The sequence below is a fragment of the Ruditapes philippinarum genome, unplaced genomic scaffold, assembly GCF_026571515.1.
Source record: "Ruditapes philippinarum isolate M1 unplaced genomic scaffold, ASM2657151v2 ctg624_1_1_1_1, whole genome shotgun sequence".
Taxonomy (NCBI): Eukaryota; Metazoa; Mollusca; class Bivalvia; order Venerida; family Veneridae; genus Ruditapes; species Ruditapes philippinarum.
Window position 1 is genome coordinate 135547 of NW_026859768.1, and position 12996 is coordinate 148542.

Below are 12996 nucleotides of genomic sequence, written 5' to 3' on the forward strand. Positions count from 1 at the left end.
ACATTTACAAAAAGTATCATAAAATCTGTTTAATGATATATTTGTTGATGATACACACGTGCAAGGGATACATTAATAGGAAAATGGAAAAAAAGTTTCACCTGTGAAAACAATAAATCTCTGACAAAAAAGTGGTCTCTCTTTGTCAGTAGTAAACGCCACAAAAAAGACACATCTAAAATTGGAGTCGCTAATATTAGATTACTACCGCGGAATTTGCCATACGCGAAAATAACCAGAAATTCGGTTAATGAAAATGGCTTAAAAGGTTTATGTCCGTTGAGAAGTTTAGCTCAGATAAGAGAACCCTTGTGCTGTAAGTAAAATGTGAACATTTTGAGTCTTAGATTGGTCACAAAAGTTTTAGTCACTCAACTTTAGAACTCTGTGTGCATCTGATAAATTTAGCCTGAAAAGAAAAAAGGATTAAAATGTTATTATTGATTAACTAAGTCAGCAATAAGCTTTTTGCAAACATATTTCTGTTAAAAAGAGGTGTCGTTATAGGACATGAGAGAAGTTAAAGTGCTGGGAGACGTCCTGGCCTTGATGAAGGGGTATAATGATTTTGTAGATGTTGTAACACCGCACGTTCGGGTCCAATGCACTTTGGGGTCGGACCCCAAAGTGCATTACACTTCGCATCACACTTTAGGATCCAACGCACTTTGGGGTCAAAATCGAGAAATTGACCCCAGAGTGCGTTAAAATGCTACATATCAACGCACTTTGGGTTCCAGAGTTCTGAACGTGTCAATTAAGTTCTGCTTAAATACTGAGTACTGACTTATTTCCGGTCTGCGACATTAAGATATTCGGGGTGGAGTTCAAGATGACGATCAATACTTTATTTGATGCTTAAGTGATAAAAGTTTCATTATTTACCACTTGAAATATCTGAAAATTATGTCCATATAACAAAGTACATAAATTGTGAATGTATTCCTTAAATTGAAAGATGCTGCGAAAAGTATCCTGTTCTATCCGTCATTTACTTGATATCTTTTGGTGCCATATTGAGCCCCTTTGTAAATTTGATGGCCAGAGGCTTTTTAGGGCAAACATGAATTTTATAATGTTTAAATAATGGTATCAGAGAAATATAAGATGCTTGTTACCTGAATAAAATAGCGATGAATGTCAAATAGTTTGACAGAAAAGTAGTAAAATATAAACAATGTAGTATTGTACTTCCATATAAAATACTAATTCACTATAACTGCACTCATTGCCAAAAAACAACAGATGAAAAAGATGGTTCAGGTAATTGGCCAATGAGTACTTTTTGGATACTATAGAAGACCAATAAAATTTAAAAGCTTTTAAGAAATACAAATAAAAGCGTAATGGGCCTTTAATACGTTATTTTTATAATCTCGGGCGGAGGTGGGGGGAAATCGTCACCCCACCATCCCTTCTAGACCCCCATCTTAATGTGTGACTACTTAAATAGTTTATGATATTTTTGAGTACAGCCTGTACGGACTACTACTTAAGGCTAAATCTACAAGGGTGAATCAATAAATTCGTAAACTAATTCAATAGCGTCAAAACTACTGGTCCGTTTAAAATGAAACTTTAAATGCTGTGAAAACAGATTATTTCAAATTGAAACGTACTATGAACACAACTTTGACTTCATCACTTATGACGTCATAAACCGTAAATGACGTCACGTTATTGGCGTCCGTTCGAAAATGGCGTTACACAGCGTCAACGAACAACGCATCGTTATAAACTTTTACACAAAACTCGGAAAGTCTTCTCCCGATATTTGTGAAGATTTGCAAAAAGTTTACGGAGAGGCTGCTCTGTCAAAAGGTGCCATTTCAAAGTGGATAAAGCGGTTTTAAGAAGGTAGAGAAGCAACTGAAGACGACAGTCGTGCAGGTAGACCAGTGAATGCAACATATGAAGAAACAGTTGCTGCCATTCAGGAGTATTTACTTCGAGATAGACGAGTAAATGTGAAGCACAAAAAACGATAATTTCCAAGTCAGCCGGGAAGGTTATGGCCATTATATTTTGTGATACATACAGTGTAGTGCGAGACCACTTTGTTCCTCCGAAAACGACAGTCACTGGGAACTATTATGCAACATTACTTAAAACGGAAGTCATGGCGGCAATAAGGAGAAAGCGCCCACATCTACTTAGGTCCGGATTCATATTACACCACGATAACGCGCCGAGCCGTTCAAGCCACGTTGTCATTGATATACTAGAAAAACTCGACGTCGAACTGTTACTGCACCCACCCTACATCCCGGACTTAGCACTTTGTGACTTTTGGCTATGTCTAACTTAAAAAGACAGCTGCGGAAGATGTCACGTGACGGGCTACAACACGTGTTCGAGTCATGGGTGGAGTGATGGGACGAGTGCAAATCGTGCATGGGACGTTACTTTGAGGAGTAATTATTTTAGGTATTTGAATTAAATCATTTCCCCGCTATTGAATTAGTTTACGAATTTATTGATGCACTCTCGTATACCTAGTCAAAATTCTTAAATGTAACATTTATATAAGCTAAATAAATAGCCCTTTCAACATATTATCAGGCACATTTTGTTTTACTAAAATGTCTTATTAAGAATTCCCAGGATTTATACGTTTGTCTTTGCTAAGACTTATATTTCTATAAAATGTGTAAATAAAAAAACGGGAAAAATGATGCAATTAGCTAAAATATATTGAGTTAATGAAAGGTGTACAGTACATTCTTTAAAAATAAATCGAAAATGTAAGAAAAACATATTTTGAGCTTATTAATTGATACAAATTCTTTATTTGATGAAAGTTCTTCACTAACTGACCAAGATCATTTAAAATCCCTTTTGATTCTACTATAATTCAGGGCACATGTTTGCGTCTATTTAATACCTTGATTTTTGTTTACCGTTGGCGTTGACTACAATATGTTATTTAAAACATAATGAAAATTCATTTTTATTGATTGAATTTTTATGACCCCAAATTGTGCTCGTTTGTCTGATGTTAAAAAATGCATATGTACCTGTTTAACGCACTTTGGAGTCTGAACCCAAAGTACGTTGGACCCCAAAGTGCGGTGTTACAATTCTTTACATTTGATAGTTCCATGACTCTTTATTCTTACTAAAATAGAAAGTGGCACTGAGAAGATACTGTAACCTTCATGAGACAGTTTTTTTACCAAGAAAGGTCTGAAGCAATGTACATCAACGGTAGAAGAGAAGTGTGTGTATCAATACTTTAGCACCCTTTGTTTAAACTGCGAAATAGAGACAGTTCATACAGACACTTTTGTCGATACATTGTATATAGTATGTACTATTTTAATATAGTTAATAATTTTCTTTCATTTCGACTTTTAATCTAACAAGAAGGGGAAGTGATATCGAGGAGATTTTTTTCTATAGTTAAACCAAGAAAAGTCTAAAGGTTTCGAATCTACATGTACCCCTTCATCGTGTAAAAAGGAAAAGTCTTAAAACATTTGATAAAATACACAATATAGACAATGTATAATGTTATACTTATGATGTTTATAGTGTGAAATAATTTTCAATTATGCATTGAAAAATAGGAGTAACTTGTTAACATAGTCTCATAATATAAATTAGACTTTAATAATTATATATTTCAAATGAAGAAAGTATATGTAATGTCTCAGTATTATATTACTGTGTAAATATTTAAATGATAACAAGGGCTTTTCTCTTTTGCCATTATCACAATTGTTAAAATTAACCTTTTGTTCATTATATCAAGAAAATTGTGTAATTGTTATTCGAATTTGTATCAATTGTATGTAATAAAAGCCATGGTATCACTCGCAATAATGATGTTCTGATATGTATATATATTTATATATGAATATTAATGTTTTTATAATATTTTTATTGATACCTTGATATATTGTAATTCTGTTAAGATGAGGAGTTTAATAAGAAATAAGAAAAATTGTTCTGTTATATCATATGATGTTTCTAACATTGAGAAAAATGTTAGCTTTACGCTACATTGTTATGTGTAACGTAACCATTTCATTATGTTAATATAACATGTTCGCTTTTTGTCGACATATATAATTAATGCAACATAGCAAATGTAGTATAGCTCGATATAAAATATACCATAAAGATCGCAAAATATTATGCGCAATGTTAATATATATCCTCGGTTAAAGTAATCGAGGTTTTACTTAAAGATTGCGTCAGTAATATATATTAAAATCAGTTAGATGTGTACATCATTCGAGGTTTTTTTGCTTGCTACAATGTTTATTTTCTATCGTATACTGAATCCGAAAAATACACACATTTGGTGCGTGCGAAGAAAAGTTAATTTGTATAATGATTTTCCTTGGTTGGCCATTTTTATTCTTGATTAATCGTTTAATTTAGAAAGGACAAAACTATTGATATGGTCACAGAATATTTTTTATGCAAGGTTTATTATTGATTTATAAACATAATGATAAATGTAAAATGGAATTATAAAGATGCATTTTCAGCTCAATTCAGTCAAGTTATTATGTTTTTATAACTATTCGAAGGTAACTGAAAATAATGTTTCTTATTTGATTAAGTTATATTTTACAGATTTTGTTCCAAGAATAAGATTCACTTCTTTTCTGGGATGTTTGTAATTTTGAAGAACGATTCTAAAGAAGTTAGTGAAATGGGATACCTTGAATTTTACTGTGTGCTATCTTTTTTATATTCTGTATATAAGAAGAGACATTAAATTTTACATGCCTTTGTAAAATGTTCTTAACTTATTCATGGAAGGCGTGCAGTTATTGAGCATACATATTCAACTTTTAATTACATTATACATAGTAAGTGGACTATTTTAAGGGTCTTCTCACTAAATTATGTAAGAACACTTACGGAAGGTGGCTGGTCTTGAGATTTTGGTTGGATACCACGCCCCTTCCCTCGATGGAGTAAGGTTGCGCAGCCGACTCGCAACATACTGACATACTACGTTCATAACTGTGTGTTTTCCAGTTTATGTACGATGGGAGATTATTGTCAACAAAGTCATTTTAGATTACACTGATTTATGAAACATTGAGATGTTATTGTCATGTAAACACTACTTAGATTCAACGTAATTAATTATAAAAAAGGAGTCAATTTTGTAGCGGTTCGCTTGAATAAATTGTCCTGGTATTTTTGTTTTACAAATTTTGGTCACGTAATTCACTGTAACGTATTACACAAACTTTATCATTCTGGTTGGTGTTCCTTCACAATCGTTGACTTCGTCCACCATGACTGCATTTAACATGGAACATTTAAGTAAGTTTTTCAATTTACTCATAAGCAATGTGGCACATATCTGCCATAAAGTAATATATGCTTTAGACTCCTTGGACGCGATAATTACAGATTTGCACATGTGTGTTGGTGGCATTTCTTTGTTGGTAATATCTTTAAGTTGGTAGAGTACTTGTGTTGGTAGAATATTTGTGTTGGTAGTATCTTTGTGTTGGCAGAATTTTTTTGTGTGTTGGTAGTATCTTTGTGTTGGTATATATTTGTGTTGATAGTTAACTTATGCGTTTATTGTATTTTTGCGATGTAGTAAATCTTTATGATTATTTCTTTAGTTAAATAAATCAAACTTTATGCCTGAACTGATTTAAAATACACAAAAACAACATCAACAAGAACAGCAATTTGTCAACTTGTAAGTCTTTAATGATTATGAAATTTAACTATCTTTTAATATTACCTACTTTATATTTGCAGTCAGCGTTATGTCCCCTATACTATGCGGCGGTTAATGAAGATGTGACAACTTCTAAGTGCCTTATTAGATGCGGAGCTACCTTGAACCGACTTAACTCAGTATGAACCTTTTACAGAAATAGATGCAATTAGAGCTGATATTCGCATATTTTACATTTTCTTTTACAAATTTTCTTTGTCAATAATTATATACAATGATGATAAGTAAGACTATGAAAATATGTATCATGAGCGTTTTCAGCTCAACTGCGAACACACTTCGTTCAACTCTTATCATCTGTTATTTTTTGATGTTTGAAACCTCTGACACAGTCAATAACATTGTAAATGACTCATCTTTTCAAATAACAGTTTTGTTTCTTATGATCCGAGAACTTTTAATACTGTGTTATTCAATTGTTCGTTACCTGTTTTTTCATATTTTTAGTTGTTATTTTTTTATCTCATTTTATTTCAATTTTTTATCATGACATTCAGTTTTTCAAAACCCCAAATGCTGTGTTTATGAATTTTGAATTGTTTGATTTTGATGTTTTTGACCTAAATTTATTCTTTCTTTTTTATTATGTTGATTTTCGCTATATTCATGCCTGATCCTTTAATGTTTTCAAGATCATTTTCCCCAATCGTTTAATTGTATACATTATAATTGCCAGTAGAGATCTTATCTTACAGGAAGGAGAAGGATTGGTTCATATAATGGTAGAAGAGGAGAAGTTAGAGGGATTATCTACAATGAAAGAACTCAAAGCAGACTTCGGACTGTTGAATGAGGTATATTTTGAACATGGTTTAGATATACTAAATGAAAATTAAAACAGCAAATATGCATGCAAGTTGCAAATGAATCAATCCATATGACGACCGTAGAGTAAAATCAGCCGGCAAATCCTCCATAATCAATGAAGCTGATTAAGCAATATTCAACTTATATCATCACCTTACGCAGAATAGTCTAATATATTTCTCTGATGATATAACTTAGAACCTTACGAATGCTTTATTTAATACAAAAGGCACGGAAAATGATATAACTTTAGAAACATGTTGAATTCTTTTGCAATATTTCAGGGTGGAATAACATGTGTTCACATTGCATCCAGACAGGGACAAACAAAAGTGCTCAGACATATGAAAGATATCGGTGTGAATTTATGTGTACAAGATAAGGTAGGATCGGCATTCAATACAAGTGTTAATTGAAGTAAGGTTTATTTCAAATATGTGCAGGAAACTATCTAGGATGGTATCGCATGGAGAAATGACCGACTGGTCTCTCTGAAATGAAGTATTGAGAAATAGAAATAAGATAAAAATAGAAATTTAACTTAAAACAACTGTTGATTAACTTAAACCTAAATCATAAAATGTTCTGGTCGTGGCGCGTTTGGTGCAATACTTAACATAAAATATAATGTTAGTCCTGTGCTTAGGTTGTTGCTTTGTGTTTAAGTTTTACTGTTTGTGGCCGCCGATACCTTAAACCTTTCTCTCATGAGCATATTGTGAAAAATGGCCGTTTTCATATAAAAGCCTCCTGTTACAAGTTCAAACTGCTATGAAATTATGAAAAATGCTTCAATACTGATCAACCTTGGCACAAATGTTGACTGAACCATTGTCTTTGTAACGACATGCTCAGTCTTAAATTTCCTGTTACCGTGGCAACGAGGGGACATCTCAAAATTGCCAAAAATCACTATTTTGTGTTGAATTTTTCCATCAAAATTGATTTCAAAGTGCTGCAACTTCTCAATGGATTGAGATAGAGTCAAAGGCTTTTCAGCGTTGAGTATACATTACCTTAGCAATAAGTCATTTTAGTCTCTCACAAGTCCAAGGTTTTCTTGGCGATAAGGGGGACTATCGTACCCCTTCAAACCCCCCAAACCGAAGGGGGCACATCCCCCTTCTTGCAACCCCTGAAGTACCTTTATGGGTGTGGGGGAAAAAGTGATCATTTTTAGCAACATTTCCCAAACGAAAAAACTTCATAGGGTAATGTTTCATTGTTTGGGGCCTCAAAAAGAGAAGGGTTAAATAATACACGTAGGGACAACGAAAGTCGCAATATGATCTCTACTGTATTAATACGACGTAAAGTATGTTTAAAAGGTTTATAATAAATCAAACAAATTTGCGATTATTTTTCAATTACGTTTGTCGAATCGTTTTTGCATTGTAACATTTATGTCATAAAGACATAATTAGAAAGCATTTACAGTATCTATAATTAATTGTATTTCCTGTATTATTTCACAATCTTTTCACTTATTTTCAAAGCGAGGGTTATCAGCACTTCATGCTGCTGTTATTGAAGATAAAGGTGATGAAGTAGACATGCTGAACAATATTGGTGTCGATCTTGATTGCAAGTCAAAGGTTGGTAAAGCAGTATTCATACAATTCAGAAGAAAATAATTAAGAAGCGACTTTAACAGTATGTAATTATGATAAATATCCTTAATTGTTAGTATGTATATGAGGCACATAAACATTAAAATGCCTTTATAATGTTAAATAAATTGTAGTTAATTACTTAGTTGTTCTGTATCTGTGTGTGTTTTAAATTGTTTATTAAACTTTGCTATTCCAATATAAAATTTGTTTTAGGATTTTACACGCAATACGGACACGCCACAACTTTGCAAAACAAGCTGGCCACCAAATGATGTCCAAAGGCAAGATTATTGGATGATCAGGGTATTTTCAAATGCTTTATTTTATTTATTAGTTTAATCCATTAATATCGATAAACATTCAGCCTTATCCATAAATTTTTATCTGTCGATTGAATAGAAATAGTCATTTTTATTGGACCGTTCTTCCTTTGTGACCATACTTTTATTTGTCTCATAAACAACTATTTATTTCGCTATGTTTATTATGATTGTTGAAAGAAACCGGATTCTATAGACAACGATTGTATCAGTCTGAACTATTCGCCATTTCAAAACTCAGTACTCTTTTCCTAAATTGTTTTGTTCATATTAATTGTATCACATTTTTTTTACAAATCGTAGTCGCTAGAAAGTATCATATAAAATTTATTGTCGTATTAATCCCAGATATATCTGTGTTTTTAAAATCAATTTTATCAGTTTGATAATTATTGTTAAATATGAAATTTCTAGGCAATATTTGTTACATCATTTACTTACGAAAATTCTACAGCCTTTCACTCATCTAATAGGATTGTGATTTCTAAACAATTGAAAAGGAAATAACAATATAATGAAACAATCTGATCAATTATTATCTCAGGTTGGAATGACACCTTTGCATATGGCATTTTGCATGGAAAAGGATGATCTTTTGGCACATCTTGCTACTTGTGGTGCAAGTATCAACCTTGGAAACGATGTGAGTTTTAACAGTTTTGTGGAATGTTATGAGAGCTATATGAATGAATAATTTTATTGTACAAAAGGCAAATGCTTGTGAGTACATTTATACGAACTTATAATACAAGTGTTTTTTTTTTACAAAATAATCTATGGCGGCCCAGTTGTATATAAATTATCATCAATGTATGTAATCTTAAAAAATATCAAGCATCACTGCATGCAATAGAAATATGAAATAAATGTTATCAAGTATGCTAACGTATCATTTTGCAAACAATAAGAGGCAATTGGTGAGCCAACAGTATCAATCAATAAAAATATAAATGCTTTCATGTAAATGTCTCATTTAAAATATTTAATTTGACTTTTGTAGTATGTTCAAACAGTTATACACCTATCATAGGCATCGTCAATAAGATTTTGAAAAATACAAAAAAGTAAACGTTAGTATTCAACTTTACACACACACATACACAAAAAAATATTTATACCAAAATAGAGTCTTCCACAAGAGAAAAAAGTATAGTAGTATCTGAACTTTTATAATGTTCTTTGGAAGAGCAAACTTCGAGTTTTATTAGATATGTTATAAAAGAACACATTCAATTAAACGATATTAAGGTACATGTATAACCATCCTAATGGGCACTGTAAGAAACTGAAAATAACATCATAGGTCAGCTTATAATGACAAAGATAATACTTAAGAAAATGAAATGTAACAATATTCAATAATTAAATGGCGATAATTCAAGAAAAAAGGAACTAGCGTTATATTATTTATCACATATGACAAAGGTGTGGATAACAAACATATTTTTGAATATTGAGTTAAATCTTAGAACCTACTAAAATATAAGGACAATTCTTTAACGTGTATATAATGCGGAAAATATTGACACTAGAGTTATATTACTATTATCATTATTTTATGGATGTTGATATGAAACTTAATTTTCAAGTTTGAAGTAAATCCTTTCAAAAATAAAAAAGTTAGAGCAAAACAAGTAATGTTTATAAAAAATCCAAGTTCAAAGGGAGAATAATTTTAGAAATATTCATGCTAGAGTTATGACTCTTGTTTCACATGATGTGAGTGCTAATTAGTAACAAATATTTGAAGTTTGATGTAAATAAAATAAAGCTAAAAATAAGGAAACTCTTTAATACCATTCTTATGAAAAATATTTTCCTATTGATGATTTTACAACTTACAAACAATACAAGCAAAATTATTGTTTCTGCTTAAAATGTTTGAAATATGTATAAAATTGTAAGCTAAATCTAATCGAAAATATTCCCAATATTCACTCAACCAAGGAACTGTTTTCAAAGTTTCCCAAATCTTTTTCCAATATGTATATTTGTTGTTCCTGTCAAATGTGAAAACATTTACCGTGCAATATTATGACAATAATTAACACTTTTTCTTTACGAAAAGGATCAGAGAAATAGAATTTACATATATAATGTTAAAAAAGTAATGTTGTTGTTATAATTTGACTGAGGAGTAAAATTATAAAATAAATACACAAGGTCAGATGTTCAATTTATTCTTTTACTTTTATTGGCTCAATTTCGCAATGACACTGGCTGTTTTACATTTTTAGTGGTGGACAAATATGTAAATTTTTACGCCTCCGATGGGCGGCATATTAAAATCACATGGTCCGTCTGTCTGTCCGTTGTCTGTGCGTCCTCACTTACACAGCTGTCGTTTCCGGACTGTAATTTTGCCATGCATTGAAGGATTTAAAAATAAAACTAGCATAAATGTCTGGTGTGCCGCATCTAAGACCCATGTCCCGAACTTTAAGGTCAATGTTACACTAACAGTTTGAAGAATTAGAGAGCTTAAAGGTACACACATTCGTGTCCGGACTCTAACTTTGTCGTGTATGAAAATATCTTTAAGTACTCTTGCATATATGTTTATCACATATTAGTTTTTGTCCGTTTTTTTTTTCATATAAAATATGAAATTAAGAAAAAAAAAGTTTTATGCATAAGACTTTTAGTGTTACTGTAAATTGTATGAAATTGGATAAGGTAACAACTTAAAATGATTATAATTTGAAATCGGCATGGTAAACTTTCTTTATATTTCTCACAAATGTTTAGATTTGTATCAAGATGATGAACATTAAATAATACTTTTATGCCCCTATTTTATATGACAAAATCTACCGAGTTTTCTTACTCCACCCTTTTCTTATTTGACGTAAAATAACAAGTTCCTCTCTCAATAAACAAAAAAAACTTTTTATAGACATTTGTCATTGGTTTTGTTTGTAGTTATTAAAAAAACTATGGTTACTTATTAAGTACTTTTAACTAAGACAAATATGAAACTACCAAAACTTTTTAACATATTCCTAGTTGCTGTTGTTTAAAAACTAATAAAAAAGTTATACTTCGATTGTCAATATTTTTCAAACAAGACAGTAAGCTTTTTTTTAATATTTTTTATTTATGTCCAGAATATATCAGATAGTACAGTTTATTATTATTTATTTATTATTTCATAGAAAATATTAGTAGGAAAGAAATATTTCTCCATTAAACAAAACATTTTTATTAACAGATCAAAAGTTTTTCGTGACTTTAGAATAACTCGCGCATTAAAAAAAGGAGAACTCTTTTCGTGACTCATACCGCGGGTTAAATAATTTTCTAGGTCACGATATGTGATAACACTCTTCTAAAAATAGATTCTGCATCACCTGTGCTGATTTTCGGACAAGCGATTAGGGTGTATACATTATACATGTAATAAACCAGCGGATACTTGGAAAATTTGGACTTGTTCTGCTTGAAAGTAGAAAATCTGAATTTTATCAGATTGGTATGGAAGCCTTGGAGGGTCACTTTTGAGTTTCGACTTATAGATTTATTTTACTATTTTCTTATGACTTTTGATTTATGACTTTTGATTTATGACTTTTGATTTATGACTTATGGATTTTGTTATTTCCCACGCGCTTGCCATTATAATTATAATTTCCAAGGAAAATATGGTAGAATATGACAACGATTCAGACGAGGTAAGTTCATTTACCTAAGTTTCCTGGAGACTTATATGTGGGCTCATATGCAAGAACAGAATGTTATTCTTATATAAGCCTTTTAAATTGATTAAGAAAAGAAAATACTTTGCTTGCATTGCATTGCATTGCATTGGGTATCCATTTTTTATTTTGATTTCCGGAACAGGGATATATAATCTCAAATTGACATACAGCGTATGAATCAAACGCTTTATTGTTTTATATAGGTTCCAGTTTTAAATCCAAACCAGTCTCGCATTGTGCTGCAGTTACAATCGGTTTTCACTCGTAGTTTATTCTTCGTCCATCTTATATTGAATATAGACCAAATTATAAGCCTTATTTTGACAAAGAAATTTGTGGTTAAGAAGTTTCATGAAACATGGTATTTCAAAAACAATAAATCATACAGCTTTGAAACTTCACACACTTGTTTAGAACACGCTCTAAGTTAGAAATCTCTGAATTGCATTGTTATCAAATTCTGCCTCTTTTTCGATTTTGTATTTCATTTTGTATATATATGTATTTCATTTCAATTAAGATAACACATACTTTTAATGTTTTCAGTTTAAATTCTAGTAAAGCTACCTGTAGGAATTAAGGACGTGCTGTCGAATGGTTTCAACTACAAAGCAGTTGCAAGAGCATCAGCAATACATATTTGTCAAGTTTTCGGAGCCAGTTAAGAAGACTAAGAGGTTTCATGGCAAAACAGCGTTCGTTCCGAGTGGAAAGTAGTACAGTTTAGCAAATGCAAAATGTCCAAACACTAGTGATTTGGTTTTCTTCGTTATTGTCTATGGAAATATTCAGACATTTTTGGAATACGAGCGTTACCATTTCACACTTGTTTC

General features: G+C 31.4%; 1 protein-coding gene across 1 annotated transcript in view; it reads left to right on the forward strand.

Annotated features, from left to right (window-relative positions):
* LOC132757868 (serine/threonine-protein phosphatase 6 regulatory ankyrin repeat subunit A-like) overlaps window positions 1–12996 on the forward strand; it is a 58354-nt gene that overhangs the window by 20641 nt on the left and 24717 nt on the right. Inside the window, exons 13-18 of the mRNA XM_060749317.1 lie at window positions 5746–5844; window positions 6421–6519; window positions 6817–6915; window positions 8029–8127; window positions 8359–8448; window positions 9010–9108. Of these exons, the coding sequence (XP_060605300.1) occupies window positions 5746–5844; window positions 6421–6519; window positions 6817–6915; window positions 8029–8127; window positions 8359–8448; window positions 9010–9108 (585 nt within the window). The remainder of the gene's footprint in view (window positions 1–5745; window positions 5845–6420; window positions 6520–6816; window positions 6916–8028; window positions 8128–8358; window positions 8449–9009; window positions 9109–12996) is intronic.